General features: G+C 42.4%; 1 protein-coding gene across 1 annotated transcript in view; it reads right to left on the bottom strand.

The window, feature by feature from the left end:
- The window catches only part of dysf (dysfusion), a 219,223-nt gene that overhangs the window by 66,537 nt on the left and 130,693 nt on the right, over positions 1 to 21,993 (bottom strand). The window contains exons 3-4 of the mRNA XM_065222995.1: positions 16,978 to 17,159; positions 7,938 to 8,002 (exon numbers count right to left, since the gene is read on the bottom strand). Coding sequence (XP_065079067.1) covers positions 7,938 to 8,002; positions 16,978 to 17,159 — 247 coding nt within the window. The remainder of the gene's footprint in view (positions 1 to 7,937; positions 8,003 to 16,977; positions 17,160 to 21,993) is intronic.

Below are 21,993 nucleotides of genomic sequence, written 5' to 3' on the forward strand. Positions count from 1 at the left end.
TCATACCTGCCAATTTTGCTACATGAGAGTCACAATAAGCGATTTTGTAATTTATCTCACCCACTCTTCGCTCTTCACTCTTCGCGAAGAGGCGATCAGAAAAACGCTCATTGTGACTCTGTCAAAGCTAAATTTGCAGGTTTGATGTTTGAAACACAAACTTTACAATCTTTTCTTTATACTTACATATACAAAATATCATCATAATATCTTATTATTCCATAATTTCATAAAACATTTTTTAGTCAAAATGAATGGAAGGCACCCTGATTACAATAAGAGATTATAAGGAATGTGTTGCTCGGATCGCTGTTTGCGAAAAATCAAGAATGAGTGAAATTGTCAGGTTTTATGAGTTAAACAAAAACTTTACAAACTCTTCTTGCTACTAACAAAAACCAAAATGTCATCATAATCATAATATACCATGATTTCATTATCCCATAAAACATATTTTTATGCAAAATGAATGAAAGGAACCCCTTTCAACCTAACTGTCATAATGCGTAATAATGTAATAGGCAATATTTCAAATTTATATTTTCAGCCCTATTTTATACAACATTAGGAACGACTATGCTGATGCTAAATTTGAGGGTACACACTTAGAAAAAATCATGTAAATTTAGGTGTTCTGAGAGTGACATATACGAGCGTCAATTTTGACATAAATTTGAGTCATAACAGACGCAAAATATGGCTTAATCAAACGTACTTTTCGTCGAGCAACGAATTTTTCAGTCTCGGAGCACGTAACATTACGTGACGTGTTTGTTTACGTCTAATCTTTTATGTCAAATATGTATTCCGTCACGTGTAAAACTAGTTATTTCTAAGTGTGTACGATCCATTTACACATCATAGTTCAGGATTTCTCTCATGTCCGGTATTTTTCTGATTTTTTTTCCATGACAGCCTCTGAATTTTGTGCAGAACACTTTTGGAATTTCTGCCTGAAAACTATTGAAATTCACTTCTCTCGAAAATCTGTATAATTTCCCTCCATAATTCTCCTGGAATATATCTTGAAATTACCTTGGATTTTACTTCAGAATTCTTTTCAAAATGCCCTTAAGAGGATCTCTTGGTTTTATCTTGTAACACTCTTCAAATTCTCCTTAGTATTCCATTGAAAATTTCTGGAAGCTTTCCTCAAAATGTCTGTTTGGTTAATTAAGAAGTTTTCAGCGATAGTTAATCATTAGAAGAGGTTTCAGGATTGTAGTCATGTAGCCAAGTTTCACTAAAGGGTGTACCGTTTAAAATCCGCACACACTCAAATTACTCTAACTTTTGATTCGTTGAGTAAAATTAATTGAAATTTTGCGTAGACATAGTTTAATGTGTATTGTTTACACTATGTGAGTTGATTTCATCAGGTGCGCAAAATTTTTCAAAATGGCGACGAAAGAACACTGCGTGCGCGTAAAAGTTTTGCCAGAGTACTTTGAGAATAAGCATCGTGCCATTGGAAAAAAAAGTTGGGAATCGTGAATTCCACGGTGTCTGGTATCATAAAACGGTTCGAAGAACGTCTGACTGTTGATCGAAAGTGAAGATCCGGAAAAAGCCGTCAGGTCAACGAGAATGATCACAAACGCGTGGTTGGGGCCTTTAAACGAAACCCGTACGCCTCAGTTCGAGATGTGGCTAAAAAGTGGCATGTGAGCAAGACTTTCGTGCAGAATACCAAAACTCGAGCTGGACTACGGACGTTTAAGGTCCAGAAGTCCTCAAACCGTGACGAGAAACAGAATATGGTCGCATAAAGCCATGCCCGGAAGTTGTATCACTAGAAGTTAACGAAACCACACTGCTGCGTAATGGCTGACGAGACATATGTGAAGGCGAACTTCAACCAGATTCCATGAAATGTATGTGATTGCCATGGATAAGTGTGATGTTCCCGAGAGTCTCCGGACACAGAAGATGTCGAAGTTCGCCAAGAAATTCTTAATTTGGCAAGCGATTTGTACTTGCGGAAAGCGGAGTACACCTTTCGTTACCGCAAGCACCATGAATGGACAGGTGTATTTGGAAGAGTGTCACCAAAAGCGGCTTCTCTCTCTCCTGAAGGCTCCCAAAAGAAAAAAAAAATACTGGGCCATTATGAAGGAGCACCTTCTAAAACGACCTAAAGTGGTGAAGAATTTAGAAGAAATGAAGAAAGCATGGGTTAATATACAAAAAACTGTCGATTCTGAGGTCGTGCAGAACCTGATGGCTGGGGTTAAGGCCAAGGCTCGCGCATTCGGATATAAAGACGAAATACATGAAATTAATGATGCCAAAATTAACTTTAATTATTTATTTATACTCCCTTAAAATTTGGTGATAATCGGATAAATACTTGGATTTTGAGAATGAATTTTGTGTGTGCGGATTTAAAACGGTACACCCTTAGAATGCTTCCAGAAATTCTTTTCAATTTGCTTTAGAATTCCTTGAAATTATAATCATAATCCCCATAATAGTCTCTTCAGAACTTCCTAGCCTTCTCTAGCTAATAAATTATCAGACTAAAGCTTGGTGTTGGATAGCATTGACAATCAACTCTGAAAGTAGCAAACTTCGCGTATGAAGTAACATAAAAATAATTCTCTTAAATCGGAACGAGTAAATATTAAATCGAAACATTGTCTTTGGCTTGACTATTACACGTGGCAGTGGCCATAAAGGCTGATATTGCAAAAAGAAGATGTATGAATGAGTATTACAAAAAAAAACATTTGAAGACACAAACTTGAATGGAATAATGGGAAGGACAAGCCAGGTTTCTAACATTGAGCTTCAATATAATGGATGTAAAACATCGAATAATTTAGAAATTACTGAAATGTTTAACAATTTCTTTGTAAACATTGGAGCAGACCTCACTGCTAATATTTCAAAGAATAATTTGAACCCACTAAGTACTGTATCGCATGGGTCGGTTAATACTGGGTAATGCGCAATACAGATCCCATTGAGATCACTAGCCTCTTCCCAGCAACTCCTATCCCTACCTCCCCGTGTTACCGGCCGGGAACTGTGAGCAACCTTAGGGAAGATCGGGTAACCAACCCCGGTGGGAACTTTGGTCATAGGCTGACAGGGAACGGGGGGTTTGCTTCGGCAAGCCTGAGCGTCTGTTCTCCAGGAGGAGCGGCTCACAACAGCGTCTGTTCCCATGTTAGGGGCGGCTGATCTACGTCCGAGTGCCAGTGAAGGACTCTAAGCACAACTGTGCACCCTGGTCCTCCGGAAAGTTAGGGGGTTGGTGTCAGGCCCTGCGAGCCAGCCGTAAAAAAAAGCATTGCAACGGAAAATCAGCAACAGAGGAATACGAACCGAGACCAACGGCAACGAACCCAGCGACGAAATAGGACTTGCGATTGGAAACTCGGCACGTGGAACTGTCGATCTCTCAATTTCATCGGGAGCACCCGAATACTCGCCAATCTACTGAAGGACCGCGGATTCGGCATCGCAGCGCTGCAGGAGGTGTGTTGGACAGGATCCATGGTGCGAACGTTCAGAGGTAATCATACCATCTACCAGAGTTGCGGCAACACACGCGAGCTGGGCACAGCTTTCATCGTGATGGGCGAAATGCAGAAGCGCGTGATCGGTTGGTGGCCGATCGACGACAGAATGTGCAGGTTGAGGATCAAGGGCCGATTCTTCAACTTTAGCATAATCAACGTGCACAGCCCTCACTCCGGAAGCACTGATGATGACATGGACGCATTTTACGCGCAGCTCGACCGCGAGTACGATCGCTGCCCAAGCCACGACGTCAAGATCATCATAGGAGACCTAAACGCTCAGGTAGGCCAGGAGGAGGAATTCAGACCGACGATTGGAAAGTTTAGCGCCCACCAGCTGACGAACGGGAACGGCCTACGACTCATCGATTTCGCCGCCTCCAAGAACATGGCCATACGTAGCACCTTCTTCCAACACCACCTCCCCTATCGTTACACCTGGAGATCACCACAGCAGATGGACGGCACTTCTCCGACATTATCGACGTCAGGACCTATCGTGGCGCTAACATCGACTCTGACCACTACCTGGTGATGGTCAAACTGCGCCCGTCATCAACAATGTACGGTACCGACGCCCGCCACGGTACAACCTAGAGCGACTGAAGCAACTGGATGTCGCCTTAGCATACGCGCAGAATCTCGAGGCAGCGTTGCCAGAGGAGGGCGAGCTCGATGTACCCCCTCTAGAGGACTGCTGGAGTACAGTAAAAGCAGCCATCACCGACGCAGCCGAGAGCACCATCGGGTACGTGGAAAGAAGTCGACGGAATGAATGGTTCGACGAGGAGTGCAGAGCGATTTTGGAGGAGAAGAACGCAGCGCGGGCGGTCATGCTGCAGCATGGAACCCGACAGAATGTGGAACGGTATAAACAGAAGCGGAAACAGCAAACCCGCATCTTTCGGGAGAAAAAACGCCGCCTGGAAGAAGCGGAATGCGAGGAAATGGAACTGCTGTGCCGTTCCCAAGAAACACGGAAGTTCTACCAGAAGCTCAACGCATCCCGCAACGGCTTCGTGCCGCGAGCCGAAATGTGCAAGGATAAGGACGGGAGCCTCTTGACGGACGGACGTGAGGTGATTGAAAGGTGGAAGCAGCACTTCGATGCGCACCTGAATGGCGAGGAGAACGTAGGCACGGGAGACCAGCGCAATGGAGGAAACGACTACGTCAGTGCAGCAGAGGACAGAACTGATCCAACTCCCACGCTGAGGGAAGTTAAGGACTCCATTCAGCAGCTCAAAAACAACAAAGCAGCTGGTAAGGATGGTATCGCAGTCGAACTCATCAAGATGGGCCCAGAAAAGTTGGCCACCTGCCTGCACCGGATGATAGTCAGGATCTGGGAAACAGAACAGCTACCGGAGGAGTGGAAGGAGGGGGTAATCTACCCCATTCACAAGAAAGGTGACCACCCAGACAACCAGAAGTCGTATAACAATGTACATTATTACGATAGTACGATTATTATTTAAAACCAGTTTAAACCAACATTACAAATCAAAAATCAAAGAACTCTTGATATAAATTAGTAAACTACTATTTTAAGAATTGCACTCATTATTATTATTATCATTATATTACATTCACTATTAAGCTGTATGTATTAATATTTTGAATCATTTGTGGGTAAGAAATCCCTTTAAAGGAACTGAGTTCCACTGGGAACATCCCAACATTATGAACTTTGTTTGTTTTGCAGATAGCTCATCACACAGACCTAAAAATATCAGCAATTCCTTCTAATTCTTATATTTATTTTTAAATTTTAATCTCAACGAGGAGTCCATTACCAGGGGGCTCTCGGTGCGAGCTCTTTGGTGTCGGGGTGAGTTGGTGGGCCAAAAAAAAAAACTGCAAGGGACAGCCCTTTAGGGTTGTACGCAATGGTGACGTAGGACTACGTATTCTTATATAATAAATCTTATTTGTTAACTGTAGCAGGAACTTGTGTTTTGTGTAGGTATAGGAATTTCAGCGTTTATACTTTTACGTATGACGCGCTAAACATACATGGCTCACATCAACTCACGAATAGTTACTGATTCCGATCAATAGCGGTGCGGCATCATCCTCCTTCTAAGGATGCTTATGTGGGCTGCAGCTCGCTGCTTGCAGGCAGCCTTTTGTTGTGTACTGGAGAACAATGTTCAACGCCAGGCGCCGAAAGCACTGAATCCGATCAGCGGTTTAGACCAGCCTTGATAGTTAGCGGCTTGCGGGGAGCCATTCGTTGTGTACTGGAGAACAGCACCACTCACACCACGGTGATTGAATAAACACCATTGGATGAGACCGAACGGAATTGAACTTTGAAATCTGTGTTAGGGAAATCGTTTTTCGCAGGCAATTGGTGATAATTTTAGTTACCATAGCAATATTTGCACATTCGTGCAATTTTCAACATTAGATCAAAAAGTCATAATTTTAACAGATGCGTAGGAATATGTCTGATCGATTGAACATAAATTTATTGAAATTGGTGCAGGGGCAGCTGAGTTATTAACGTTCAAAATCTTTCATAATTTTGTAACATGTTCCATTTTCGGTTTTCACAAAGTGACCACCAAATAGAAATTACAGACGTAGTCCTACGTCAAAACACTTTGATTGATAACAACTCAAGGCCGGAGTAACCGTCAACAATGCTGATGATGGTACAGCTCGCAACAACCACCCTACTACTTTCTCTCTGAGATTACTACGACGCAAGGAGGAACACAACAAAAATATGTAGTTTCATAATTACGGTGAAGGTGGGAGTTTTATATTCATAAAATAAATGCGCCATCATATATTTCAATTGAATTATTACCATATTGCTGGTCATATATGATTCGAAGTAAAAAAATCTTCTGTGTACACTCGGTTTGAAGGTTACACTTCTAACAAAAAGTTTCATGATATGAAGAATTACTTCTATTCATTTGTCCTTAAGGCTCAGTATTCACAATATATATAAAAAAGGAACAAATAATCAGATTGTGATTGGTGAAACGTTTTAGGACTGCAGTGTAGCTTTCATTTTTCCAGATCATAGAGATTGCATTTGTGTTACCATCTGGAGACACGCGACTATTAGAGTCACGCTGAAACGAAAAGGTAGCTGTAATGCGGCATACAATGGTTACCAAGCTACATATTCGTCAGCGTAACAACTTTCCGCACGAATTTGACAGGTCAAGATATTCGTACACGGCCAATCATACGAACTCAGTGACTGAGAATAATTGACTCAGAGAATTGTCTTTCCATACGAAATTTACTCAGATTTGAAAAAAAAAACTGCAGTTACTCATAAATTATGAGTAACTTCGGTTTTTTTTTCAAATCAGAGTAAATTTCGTATGGAAAGAAAATTCTCTGAGTCAATTATTCTCAGTCGCTGAGTTGGTATGATTGGCCGTGTAGCTTTTCGGTCACTGTTGTGTGGCAACTCAGTTACAGTTCAACAAATTGCTAACATTAGATCGACACAAAAACGTTACACTGTGTCATCTTTGAGACCAGATAAGTCCCATTTTATCTCAACTTCGTCACAATCTGACTATGAAGTTACCAAGGACCATTGTGTGACATTAATGTGTCCTGTTACTTAGAAGGTCATGACGTAACTTCATGTTGACTTGATATGTAACCGCATATATTTCATGGTTACTTTTAGGTAATCATTTTGTAACATGTTCTCTTTCTCTCTTTTAAAAAGATGTTACAGATTTTACTTGGGTGGGAGCACGCAATAAGCTAATATGCGATAAGTAATAAGCTCGAAATCGCGATAAAGAAGAAAAAGAAGGAACTTGCAAAAGTTAATTACGTCGGACTGTCCAGCAGTTGAAAAATATTGGCTAGATCCAAAATTTAGCAATTGGTTTGGCTTCCGGGAACTGGTCTTTTGATCCAATGAATTGGACAGTTAGTTAAGCTGTTTTGCTGTGAGATCCTTATTCTGTTACTCCCGTTTGCTGTACTGCAGAATACATGAAGAAGTAATTTCAGGTAAAATGGGGCATTAATTTCCGAGATGTGTGCAATTGAAAATTTGAAGTGGAAGTGCATGTATAGCCTACGTGGTGACCATTTGTGGACTCTACAAGGAACCACCTTAATTAGTTATCTTTATTTAATAGATGTTCAGCATGAATTGGACAATTGAAAAGGCTTTAAATAAACGTTACCAGATTTTAACAAATTTTCAGGACATGGGATTTAGCCATGTTTTTACGATTACAGTACACGAAGATCTTTACAATGTTTGAAATAGTCCGGACGGAATCAAGCACCTGGGGCAAAGTTTTTTTTTTATATTTAAGATCCCGATGCTTAGTCATATTTTCAAGATTCCGTGACTATGCAATATCTACACCGACAACAAATAAACCCAATAAGCAAACAAACCATCCTTACCTTGGAGAATCCTATATTTGGCGTGGGAGCTGTATGCAGTCCAATGTCAATGCTGCGTTTGAGCGCTGCAATAAAACAGAAAATCGAATGAGAAAATCAGAAAACATAGTTGGAAAGAAAACAGGATAATTAGTCAATTGAATCATACTGGGTCGTGAATTCGATCCTACATTGTTGCTTCCTCCGTCTCCAAGTGGAACTGACAATAATTGGGCTCATTTGCAACAAACTACATACTGCGGCGGAATCAACTGGGCTAATTAAACGCATGAATGGATTGGGTAAATAGAGGAGGCCTTTATTTGCAACGTTGTCCAAATCCGACGATTCCTAGGGCAGTTGAGGGAAAGCTTGCTGAAATGCGAAGAAAAATGACTCCGTTGACCTCGAATGTGCGCGATCTTCTGACGGACTGACTGACTGACTGACTGACAATAAGTCAGTCAGAGGATGTGCCCCCTTCGGTAAGCGAAGTGGGTTAAGTGGAGAGACCCTACAACGAGCGAAGCGAGGTTGATAAATGAAGTTGGTTCTTGGTGGAGTTGGGGCTGCGGAGAATACGGTGCTAATGATAGGCTTACAAATTAACTCACATTAGCAAGGTCTCAAAAGGGCCTTCGTGGTGTAGTGAAGAGCTGAGTTTATGTAGCACGTTCAGACGTTTTGCTCGATTAGCAGATTTATTGAGTGATGCATGTCTCACATTACGAGAGGATCTGCAATTCAATTTTAATTCGTATGACATTCTCAGTGATTAAATGAACGATTTAGAGGCGTGTAAATCGGTTGTAAGCCAAATCAACAAACCAGTCAAAACACATACTCACATGATAAACATTCGCAATTAACTGAAATACTTCCCAACCAATGCTTGACACGGTGGGAGTGGTTCGTTGGTGATATGCTGTTGAACTACTAACTCGTTGTTTGTGCCAGGCGGCCATATAACTACCTACTACACAGATGACTTTTACAAATAAGCCCTACCGACTGACAGTTGTTCAAGTCTGTGGCGATAATCTGCACAAATGGCTAATGAATCGGGTGCTAGCCACGTATATAGTGCTCACCGGGTGGTAGTTGTTACTTCTCGGTCAGGACTCGATGTGCTATGCCCATAACTAATAGAGCCAGCTCGATGAAAGGGCTTGTTCGGAACATTCGGATGCATTCAATGCTAATCGGTTGAAGGTTTTGGGAAGGGATTGGCGTGCGCCGTAACAGTTGAGGAAGGTTTAAATGTGAATTCCAACACTAGAGGCGATTCGAGTTCTACACACTGAAGGACTCTACACAAAAACTTGTGCATCGCTCAGTGGTACCTTTAGTATAATCGATAATGTACCCGTGTACTGACTAGTATTTGTGGGTTCAAATCCCACCGGTGGCCGAAGATTTTTTCGCAAATTTTTTCATACACGCGTGCCCTTCCAATCATGTGTGGTTTGCTTCTCAGTGAGTGTTTTCAAAAACAATTAATTACATGACTTAAAGTTGATTTCTTTAGAAGAGTGTGTATTTCGAGACTTAGTTTAGTAGTATTCTGAACGTGTCTCGATTTCCTCTGAGAGTTATCTGATATTGCATGTAGCGTTCTCTAATCATATATGGAAACATGCTCGAGTCCTTTGAAATTTCCTTAGAAAGCCTTTGAATGTGACCTGGGAGCCCTCTGCTAATGAGCTTGCCCTGGAGGTCTACGTTGTACGCCCCTCAGCATATCATCCCCATAACAAGCCCTTCGCAGATTAGCTTAGAACCTAGCGTGAGAAACGATCGCTTGTGAACACGGACACCGTAAATAGCCACGGTACGACTCCATCACATGCACAAAAATGCACGTTCAAATGAATTTCTAATTGAATTTATTCCCATATTTACATTTGTAGCTATTAACCACCGCCACTGCTTAAGCCGGCTTCCGTAGATAATTTAAATTGCAAGATGTCGACAAATGCAGCTTAGTAGCACCGCACCGAGGCTGATGTCAATGTGATCATTGCCGTAGTTAATACTCTGTTTGAGCATTACGACTGTGATTATCGACATTTTAGCACCTTTGGCAGAGTAGTTTTATGATGGCAGTTTTATCCGGTTACACGTGCTCTCTAACTCTCTCCCCTGCGTCCCCCTCTGTATACATAATTAATTGACGTTTCATTTTCCCATCGAGTTGTGTGTGGTTCGACGTCATCGTCATACGCCAATCTTCCCGACACATGTGACTGACACAACAATCGAAGGGCGAGCAACAGCTCGCTGCTTGCCTTCCTTCGCCGTATCTCAATCATCATATTCTACTTTTGCATGCTCAACATTTTGGCTGAACGCAATCTCCAGCTGGGTTACAGAAGGGGAGATCCGTTCCGGTACGACGATCAATTAAGACTGTGAAGACAAGAGCCTCGGCGACGACAGATCGACGGGTTATCCGGTAGAGTCGATCTTCAAAATGTGCGGGGGTGTGAACAATAAAAGCAAATCTGTCAACGCGAGTTGTGTGGCGAAGAACAATCTCTTCTTTGTTGGCTTAGAATATGAGCCCGTTTCAACCTTCACCGTTGGCAGATCTTGAACTTGCAGCTAACTTGGAAAACTTGGATTTTGAAAGCCACCTGCATTGCTCGCTTCCCCCCATAAGGCACAATTTGGAAACTTTCGACTCTTTACCATGCACAGGTTTGGAATAAACCCGCAGCGCAGCAGCAGCAGCAGCAGCAGCAGTTGATCGTGAGTCTCGTGATTTTACGCCCACCAAACTAATCGAGTTTGTGGCGGCTTTGACGTCGCGACCGACAGTCATTGCACTGCTCCTTTGCAACCAATAATGATGGGATATGATGGCATGGTAGGAGGAGGCAGTTCAATTGACGTACACATGCTGCATCAACAGCAGCAGGTAATTGTTGCCTGTCAAGACCATTTAGCGCGAAAAATTGATGGCATACACATGCTGTTGGGGCTACCACCTATCGCTTCGTTTGCGGGAGAATGAGTGCCTGCGCTGCACCTACACGACAAACACACACACACCTTGCCCGGTTAGATAAGAAAATGATTCGTGAAATGGTAACTTTCACACCGCTGCCACCACCCGCAACGAAAAGCTACGATCGACGGCCGATGGGTGTACAACAACTTCGATTGAGCGTGGGATCGTAAAGGTGCGGTGGTGGAATTGGAACATTGTTATCTGCTGGGGGTGAGGCGTTCATTGAGGGTATTTACTGTCATGTTTCAATATTTGGAATCAAGCTTTCGACAGTTGAGGTGATTTATGTGGTTTATGACTTTTCCAGCTGGTTGGAGATGCTGTTAATTGTTACAACATTGAGAGCTAAGCGTGAGGGATGGTGTAATGAATTTGGCATGCGTAATAGCAGGATTAGAGGATATAGAGAGCTTTTCGACGTTTAACCAGTGCACACTATCGCACTATCTAAATTTAATATGTGCTAGCAGGAGGGCGGGGGGGGGGGGGGGGGAGTACCCGCATTCTTTCCGATTTATTGAGGGTCCGCAAGTTCGACTTCGTAGTGCTGCAGGAGGTTTGCTGGAAGGGATCGTCGGTACATACGAATAGGGATGGTTATACCATCTACCAGAACTGCGGCAATGCACATGAGCTGGGTACAGCTTTCATCGTGATGGGCGAAATGCAGAAGCGCGTGATTGCGTAGTGGCCAATCGATAGCAGAATGTGAAAGTTGAGGTTCAAAGGTCGTTTCTTCAATGTCAGCAAAATCAACGTGCACAACCCTCACTTAGCAAGCTGGAACGGGAATACGACAGCTGCCCAAGCCATGACATCACAGTCGTCATTGGAGATCTTAACGCTCAGGTCGGCTAGGAGGAGGAATTCAGACCGGCTATAGGAAAGTTCAGCGCTCACCAGCTAACGAACGCCAACGGCCTTAAACTCATCGATTTCGCCGCCTTTAAGAACATGGCCATACGTAGTACCTACTTCCAGCATAGCCTGCCATATCGGCACACCTGGAGATCACCTCAGCAGACCGAATCGCAAATCGACCACGTTTTTATCGACGGAAGGCACTTCTCGGACATTTTTGACGTCAGGACCTATCGCGGCGCAAATATCGATTCGGACCACTACCTTCTAATGGTCAAGGTGCGCCAAAAACTTTCCGTTGCCAACAACATTCGGTACCGACGCCCGCCACGGTACAATCTGGAGCGACTGAAGCTGCCCGAAGTCGCAACTGAGTATGTGCAAAGACTCGACACAGCGTTGCTGGATGAGGAAGAGCTCATCGAAGCCCCGCATGAGGACTGCTGAAGCAACGTGAAAGCAGCCATTAACAGCGCTGCTGAAGGCGCCGTTGGGTTCGTGGAGCGGATTCGACGGAACGATTGGTCCGACGAAGAGTGTCAGACGGTTTTGGACGAGAAGAACGCAGCGCGGGCGGCGATGCTGCAGCATTGAACCCGTCATAATGTGGAGAGATATAAACAGAAGCGAAGACAGTAAACCCATGGAGCAGCTGTATCGTTCTCAAGAAATACGCAAGTTCTACAAGAAACTCAACGCATCCCGCCAAGGCTTTGTGCCGCGAGCCGAAATGTGTCGGGATAACGAAGGGGGTATCTTAACGGACGAACGTGAGGTGATTGAAAGGGTGGAAGCAGCACTACGATGAACATCTGAACAGCGCAGAGGCGGAGGACCAAGGCGGTAGGAGGAATGGCTTCGTCGGTACAGCGGATGAGGGGGACATGCCAGCTCCCACGATAGGTGAAGTTAAGGATATATATTATCCGACAGCTTAAGAACAACAAAGCAGCTGGGAAAAAAGGCGACAAACTAGAATGTGAGAACTATCGAGCGATCACTATTCTTAACGCGGCCTACAAAGTGCTTTCCCAGATCATCTTTCGCCGTTTATCGCCACTAGCAAGCAGATTTGTGGGAAGTTATCAAGCCGGTTTTGTGGACGGGCGATCGACAACGGACCAAATCTTTACGTTGCGGCAGATCCTCCAAAAGTGTCGTGAATATCACCACCTATCACCACCTATTCATCGATTTCAAGGCCGCTTATAATACTATTGACCGTGAAGAGCTATGAAAGATTATGTACGAGAACGGTTTTCCCGGGAAGCTGACCAGACTGATCAGGGCTACGATGGATGGTGTACAGTGCTGCGTGAAGATATCGGGTGCGTTATCGGACTCGTTTGAAACTCGCAAAGGACCTCGACAAGGCGATGGTTTTTCCTGCTTCCTGTTCAACACTGCGCTAGAAGGTGTTATGAAACGTGGTGGCTTTAACATGCGGGGCACGATCTTCAATAAGTCCAACCAGTTCATCTGCTTCGCTGACGACGTGGACATTGTCCGAAGAACGTTTCAGGCCGTGGCGGAGCAGTACACCAGGCTGAAACGTGAAGCAGAGAGGGTTGGATTAAAGGTGAATACGTCGAAGACAAAGTATCTGTTAGCTGGAGGAACCGAGCGGGATAGGGCTCGCATAGGCAGAAACGTGACAATCGACGGAGATAACTTCACCTCCGTACTAAATGTACCATGTACATGACGCTGATAAGACCGGTAGTTCTCTACGGGCACGAGACGTGGACGATGCTCGAAGAGGACCTGCAAGTACTGAACCACGAGCTGGCGCAACTCTATGGCGAACCCTATATCCAGAAAGTTGCGAAAGCTGGACGGGTACGATGGGCGGGACACGTTTTAAGAATGCCGGTGTTTGCCTCAAATCGGGCCGGTACAAGACGAAGATGAGCACAGCGAGCAAGGTGGTTAGACCAAGTGGAGAAGGATCTTGGAAGTGTGGGACGGTCAAGATATCGGAGACAAGCAGCCACGGACCGAGTGAATTGGCGTAACATTGTGCAACAGGTGCAATCCTGAGGGATGTCGGACCAGGATAAGTAAGTAAGCGAGCATGAGGCAGGCATGGAAAATCATTTACATTCATTTCGTGCATTCATTTACATTCATTTGCCTCTAACTGATTTCATCAAGAGAATCTCGTAAAATGATTTAAAAAGCTTGTCTTTTGTCAATAACTCAAATCTGCATCTCTTATACATGATGAACCAGAGCAAACTTAACCCACCATTGTTTTTCAGTTAATGTAAATTACATTCACTGAAAAACAACAACAAGTTCTGCCCGCTCTAGTTCGTCATCCATAAGAGATACAGATTTGAGTTGTTAGCAAAAGTTGTAACTTATATTAAAACCCACAAAAACTTTGCAAATTATTTTACGGAATTATGTTGTTGAAAAAAGTTAGAGGCAAAGGAATTTAAATGAATGTATGAAATGAATGTAAACGATTTTCCATGCCTGGCAGGAGGGATGCATATTAGTGGGAAAACACATCTAAAATTATTATGATTCTTTCAGTAGTATCTGGAATATTTTGACAGCAGTTTGTTTTGAAATGTTTTCTCTTTCAGTGCTGAAAAGTTCGTCACGATTCGTTTTGTTTAAAAAAAGTTATACTTAGTTGAAGTCGCGAACCGAAATTTTATTTTGGAAAATCCGACGTAGTCAGGTTAAAAAATCGCTTGAAAAATCCGACGTAGTCAGGTTAAAAAATCGTGAAGTCGTTAAAATTGGCTAAATCGACCGTGTGCAGTGTACCCAAATGTTTAGCGATCGACAGGATCATAGCAAGCGTCGTAGTAGAACTAAGGATCGGAAGCTGCATTTGAAGGTTTTAGGAAAGGTTACGGCAAACCCAGGGCTGCCGAATTATGATATCGCGATAGTAAGCTTCACCATAATAAGTTGTATTATTGGACGAAGTGGAAATGTATCCAACAGGAAAATAAAATAACAACTAGCCTGGATACCTTTTGATTGAATGGCAGCTGCTTATTTTCTATTTGACCGTAGTTTAACATAACAAAAAATGCCACAGGCCCCCCGGGCCCCCTCCAGTAAAAAATTCTAGCTAGGCCAATAGTTACCACGGTGAAATCATTGCTATTTTTTATACTTGGTAAGACGAGAATATGCCATAAAAAGAAATAAGGCTCTACCTTAGTAGTTGTGACACGTAGGCAATTCTTAAGAGAATTCCAGGTGAATTCTAAAGAGAACTTTGTTAGAATAAAAAAATTATCCAAGTTTTAGGAAAAATTCCAGATTTTTTAAAATAATTGCATCGGCCCTTTTTGCAGAAATCAAAAGGAATTCTGAAAATAAATTTGCTCAAATAAATTTCCATGAGTTGGAATATGTAGGAGAATTACTAAGAAAGCCTTGCATCATTCGGCCGATTACCAACACCGCTTCGCACTAGAAAGGACAGAGATTCTGGACTGTCACCGACGACGATCGGCGCTTCCCGTGCTGGAGGTTTGCCACATCATCAACACAGACAAAACGGTAAACAAGCGAAGCGATTGTGACAGTTTGAGTACAACTTACGCAGGGATATTACACACACTAAGGAAAACGAAAACAAACCAAATTAATAGATTGACAAATATCAACCAACATACACCCAACAGACAATTAGACCCACACATGTTACCCACTTGACTAGAACGATACGAAATGACGGTTTAAAACCAAAGTGACTAGCGCAAAGAAAGTAGTGACCGATAGCTTTTCCGTTTTTTTCGTTTTTCCTGTTTGATAGTAATTATGACTGTAGAATATGTATTTAGACTCCAACAACTAATTGAAGATTAATTATGGGTAAATTGATGCAAGATTTCGATCAAGTGACGATAATCACTGTTAATCACAGACCACCTGACAAAAAACGTTATTTTCTGTAAGTCACCAAACTTGTAAATTTTGAAACATCTTAAGCTATGTAACAATTCTTTGTAGATCCCTTGAGAAAGATGGAATATGCCATTGAAACGTCGGGAGTAGAGGAAAAACATCCTTATACTCGCCAAAAGACTGAATTACTAAGAAACTTCGAAAGAATGCCAACGAAACACTGATGAGACTTCCTAAGTTATTTCCAAGATAAATTTAATGATTTTTTGGGAGCTTTTCAATTAAATTTTGAGCAAAATTTCAAGCGAATTTTCGAAGAATATTAAGATAATGTTGAGCGCATTTCCTTTCAACTTTGCAGGAAAACTTAAAGGAGAATTACTTATTTTAGGTAACTTTCTGAATCTTAAATAAAGAGATATGGACAGCGTAAGAACATCTTTTATTTAGAAACCTGGCGGATGGTGTCATTTCCACGTTTTGCCAAGGCTCAGTATTTTTCAAATTGTAGATTCAAGCCCTCCCGGACTTAAAATGGTTTACATGCCCCAACAATATTTGAAAATGTATCAAGGGTCGGTCCATAAACCACGTAGACAGATTTTGATACATTTCAAGCCCATTGTTCCATAAGCTAAAATGTTGAAGAATACTTCATTCATGTTTAGTAGAATTTCAACCTAGCATTCGTCCTGCCTGAATCAATCTTCAAAATTCAAATCTCATCGCCACCACGCCATAGCATTCTCCAAACGGTGATACTAATTTCCCTAACACTAGAAATTGTTTTGTTTTTCCCTATCTCGCCTATGATCATGTTCCTCTCGTTTGGCAGGGTTGGAGGTCTGAACAGATGTCTTATGGCCCCATTGATATCTATTGCAAACGAGACAACTACCGAGCAGTGGCTTCTTGTTGATCGTTGGCATCTTCCAAGACCGGTGTGCAAGTTGAGGGAGAGATTGATAATAAAAATTGAGTATTGGGAAGATTTTCAGAGCAAATCCATTCGCTTCATCACTAAATTTGCTCGACATTAATTCTCTTGAAGGTTACATTTTTCTCAAATAAATCTCAAACTCATGCACCGTGCTGATAAATCATCCAGTAGGAGCTCAAACAAGTAAGCAATTTATTAGCATCCTCCGATCGTCGTCCATTGATTTTACACCGACCGAAACATGCAGCGACGGTTAACACTTCCCAACTGGCAGGCAGCTGCTGCATCGAGCCAGCATCTTGTCACGGATCGATCTAATAAACCGATATCGATAAATACGAACACCACGTTGCCTTCGTAGCCCTTACCTTGCTGAAAGTAATTAGCCTTCCGCACGTAGACACAAACCAGTGCCATCAGCTGCAGCTGGGACAGTCGCTGTCGGGTGGACTGGGGCAGTGGCAGCAGATCCCGCAGGTTGGCAATCTCCGAGTTGATCAGATCCCGGCGCAGCTTGGAGGCTCCTTTGGTTGATTTGTTGGCGTCGAATCTGGAGGTGGGAAGGAAAAAGACGGGACCAGTTAGGTTGTGTCGCAATCGAAATAATCTGTTTTTGTCAACTGGGAATCACTCCGTTGATTTTTTGGGTCAGTCGATGAATTGGATTTCCTTCATCTACAAGACTACACACTTAGAAATTATTATTTTTACATGAGACGTAATTCAGCTTTGACGTAAATCATGGAACGTAAACAAACATGGCATGTAAAATTTAGTGTCGGGAAACTGAAACATATGCAACTCGACGAAAAGTGCGTTTGATTGAATTGATTTTCTCGTCCTTTTCAACTGATTCATATGTCCAAAGGGCCGCTTGCATGTGTCGTTCTCAGGGCACTGAAATGTATAAGTCTTTTTCGTAGTGTGTAGCCTTACTATATACTTAGTCAATATGATTTTTATCTAAGCCAATCGATCCAGCGGTGCTTCTTCAACTCCATTCCGGCAATATGAACAAGTCCAATAAAACCAACGACTGCCACTTCATATGAATATTAACGAAAAGCCAAAACCAAGGTACGTTCGTACGGAATAACGTGGCCGGATCTATGACAATAGCTCAAGTACGGTTTCACTTTGTGAGTCCAAATTATGCATAGCCGGTGGCGTCTAGGCACAATTCATGGTTGTGGGCGGTCCCAATTGTTCTCCAGCGACGTTGTGCTTACTTTGAACATAATCATAATTTGCTACTTTATGATCGTTATCCATAGTACAGATCCCCAGTATGAATGGAGTGTCTTCGTTTACGTGTCTGTTTTATTGATAATAATTCGTCAGCGTGGAGGTGCATACAAATCAGTTTCGAACCACCACGTAGTTCAAAAAAAAAAAAAGACTAGATTTTCCTCGTGCGCCACCACAAACGTGGTTTTATTTGACCGTACACTTATCACCTTTTGCCTGTATCTTTCGTGTACAGAAAACCCGTTTCCCAATTATATCTGCTCTAGATTCACCCGCTGAACCGAACAAATCTAACCTCAACCTCTCCCTGGTCCAGTGGTTGCCATGCTCCAGCAGAACATCTGTTTTCGATGGTCATTTTCAAAGGCCCTATCATCACTCATCAAGATGAAATGTTTTTCTGTTTTCGTCATGTCGAGTTGTGCGCTGTTATTGTTGTTATTATATGCTTATCTCGAAGACCCGGCCGGCGGCAGGCGATTAATCGGTCAAGGAGAAACCGCCAAAATATCTCCAACCGATGCGATGAGCTTATGGGAAAACGACGACGACGACGATCTTCACTCCCCGCTCGTGCAATATAAACATTTCAATAGGTTCGCTCCTCTTATCGTAGTCTAGAAATCGTCCGACTGTCAATCTGATTGGCCAACAGTTATTTGTTATTGTCATAATTTTTGTTTTGTTAATATTTCATTTTCGGACCTCACCTCGACGGGCGCTCACACAGAGAGGGATCGATCTTCATCGCTCGCACTCGCCCGCTAGATCATCGCTAGACCTCGAGAGTGTGCAACAACATCAAAATCAACATCAACAACGACAACGACAAGGTAATTCACTGATGAATGATCTCTATTTGGACAACGATCATTGATCACCGCTGGCCCGCACGTCTGATTGGCCCGTCGTCGTCATCGTCGACGGTGGAATTTCTTTTTCGGCGCGCTAGATGCGCTAGGAAAGAGAGTCAAGATCTCTATATTAATCCTCGAGTGCTCAATATTGGTATTTGGGAATTTCTCATCATCCCCTTGCTCGTGCTCATCCTTCCCCGGCGCGAGTTATGCGGGGATATCACCGCCGTCGCACAGCATCATTCTTCTTGACGTTTTGTTTACTTTTCGACTTAAGGAACGTTTTTTTCCTATCTTGCTCGTTGTGTTCATTGGCCATTAGATGATCCACACCGGCTGACCTTCCCCGTGGGGTTTGGGAGATTGATCTGCCCTGGCTTTGTTGTTGCCTATCGGTACCAATATCGTTTTGACGGTTTTGGAATCGTCATCATGTTGGCCATTTGATCCGCTTCTCATTTTTCTTGAGAGATTTCCAAGGTGGCGAACCTGAGTGAGAGCGAACAGGCACAATAGTGGTGAGAGAAGAACTGAGATGGTACCGTTTGTCAGATCACAACGGGGGTTCTTATATATTCGGGGATTGCATTGCAGCTCTATGATCGAGATGGAGTCATTCTTTTGGCATTGAGCTTTAGCTTGATGATGCAGTCGAATTTGTTTTTGAAATTAATATTTGATTGACAATTAATTTGGTTTCCACATAAGCTCATAGGTTTGTACATTTTAGTTCACTTAGCGCAAACAATTCCAAGTTACTAGTTTCTAGTATTTCTTACTTCTTTCTAGTGGTGTTGAACAGGTAAAACGAATTTTCTCTGTCATTTTCATGTCACATTATACAAAACAAAAGCCAAATCATGTTTTAATTGCAAAAATTGCTGTGCGCAGAAAACGGAGCAGCAGATATGTTGGTGTTCATATTTCCGCTCATAGAATAATACTTATGTCCATATAGAATTTGATGGACTACACCGCTGAAAGCTAAACAGACGCTCTGAAAAGGCGAGGAAATATTCAATACTAGGTTCAATATTTTTATTTTATTTTTATTTTGTCGTCAATCAGTGTAGACCGTTTTACAATTGTTGCCTTAAGTCAAAGACATCATATCAAGAAGACTGGCAACTTTGCCAGAATCCAAGAGACAGATACAATAGCGCTGTGCTTGAGTAAAGGTGGAAGCAACCCATAGAAAAATGAACAAATACGCAAACCTTTCTTCTCAGGATGTAATCTTTGCTATCAAATTCGTTCGAAGCATTTACCTTTGAGCGGCAGATAAAAATGGAAGAGTTGTCAGTCTGCTTGATTTGTTGCCTTCGCTTAAGTGCTATTTTTTTTTACAATTTTGCCTTTTTTATTTAAATTTTAGTAAATCTTGAGAACAAATACTACTACGACTAGCTGATTAATTTGGCTTTGTCATTGTAAAGTAAATGTTATCGCAGTGCTTATTGTAAAGACTGACTAAAAGTAAATTGGTACACCCCTCTCGCACCGATAGCACGCCTCTAGTGTTGATAATCAAAAATCTTTGACAGTGGTTTGTTAATACTTCTATAGAGAACAACTGGTGCAAGTTTGATCAAAGTAGTCGATCGCATTCAGAAATAACGTCAAAAGGAACTCGAAAGAAGAAAAAATATTGTGCACACCTGGAAAATCCAGTTTCAAGATAGCTAAAGTGCTGAAGATGCCGAAAACAACAGTTTGTCGAGTGCTCAAAACCTACAAGGAAACCAGTGGACCTACGAAAAAACTGGAACTAGGGATCGTCAGGTGTTTAGGTACGCTAAAGCCGGTCCTGGTCTTTCGATCCGAGATGTGGCCAGAAGGTACAACGCCAACTTTCAAACGGTGCGGAAAATCCTTGCCAGGGAAGGATACAAGTCATACAAAGCTAGTAAACATCCGAAAAGGCACATGAAGCAGAATTCGTGGCCACAAAACGTGCAAGGCTCTTGTACGACCGTGTTTTGACGAACCACAAGGGCTGCACTTTGATCGATGACGAAGCATACGTCAAACTCGATTTAAAGCAGATTCCCTATTGCAAGTATAATATTTTCATTAGAAGGATGTGGTTGCTGTTCAGATGACCATGGTTTTCCGGCTGGTGGTCATATTAGTTCAGAACTTTCTAGCTACGTGGCGCTAGCGGGCATAGGAACTTCCTGAATATACTATGTCTCAAAGCTTAGCCGCACAGTATGCAAGACTTTCCAGCAAATTAAATTCAGATTCTGATAAAGCTATGGAAGGAGGAAAATCTTTTAAGGCTTATTTTCCTGCTATGCACCAATTTTAGAGGAACCCCTTTTCTGAATTCAGCAAGATTGCTTGAGGAGTCCTTTCTTTCGGCGAATATAGGGTTGATATTCACGAGGGATAATCAACGATGGATCAAATTTTTAGCCTGTGCCAAATCCTCAATAAATTCCGTAAATCCAACTTGAAGACTCAAGTTTATGATTTCAAAGCAGTGATTATGTGACAAAGATTATCGAATTCAGACACAAAAAGCTTGCATTTATAGCAATTACTTACCATTGCAAATCGGTTTTCTTTGTTCTGGATACCGCTAAAACAACCGATGAAGTTATTGTGTTTGGTGACTCAATTCGTCGTACAATCCGGGTCCTGACAAGCTCCTTTGATATTGCGAGACTATTCACAATGTGCAAAAATCAAGCTGAGGTTGACTCGATACAAAAATGATTCCGTTGCACATCGTGTTCGTAGAAAGAGAAAGTATATATCTATAGCTATCTCTTTTTACTCTTCACCGATGGCAGACACGGGTGAAAAGCAAAAATCATGAAACTCAATCTCACCACAGTTTGTTGAGATTTACAGCTGGTGAGTTTTGTTAGCTTGATATTCCGAGCTGCGATATCACAGCTTGCAAAATCAACCGCAGTTGTTTGCTTGTTGATTTTTGTCAACACTGATAACAACTAGTTGGGGCTTTTTTACAGTGTACCCCTGTCGATCTTTATTTGTACAGGCTTATTTTCAATAAAAACAATTAATATCCAAGGGTCGCTTATCTTATTTATAGACAAAACATGCACACAGTGTACATCATCTGAATCATCGTCATCAGAATCCAATTCCATGGTTCTCAATCTGTCCGGTAACTCTGCCAAGATATTTGCACCGGTTGCCATTTCCTGTGTGTCGATATGGTACACTGGATCCCTTGTTACGTTGTACAGCTTGTAAAACTTCCTCCGCACATGTCCTCTGCACCCGCAATAATCACAAATACACCGA

The sequence above is a fragment of the Ochlerotatus camptorhynchus genome, unplaced genomic scaffold (assembly GCF_037179485.1).
Source record: "Ochlerotatus camptorhynchus isolate MF236.1 unplaced genomic scaffold, CSIRO-AGI_Acam_v1.1 ptg000182l, whole genome shotgun sequence".
Lineage (NCBI taxonomy): Eukaryota > Metazoa > Arthropoda > Insecta > Diptera > Culicidae > Ochlerotatus > Ochlerotatus camptorhynchus.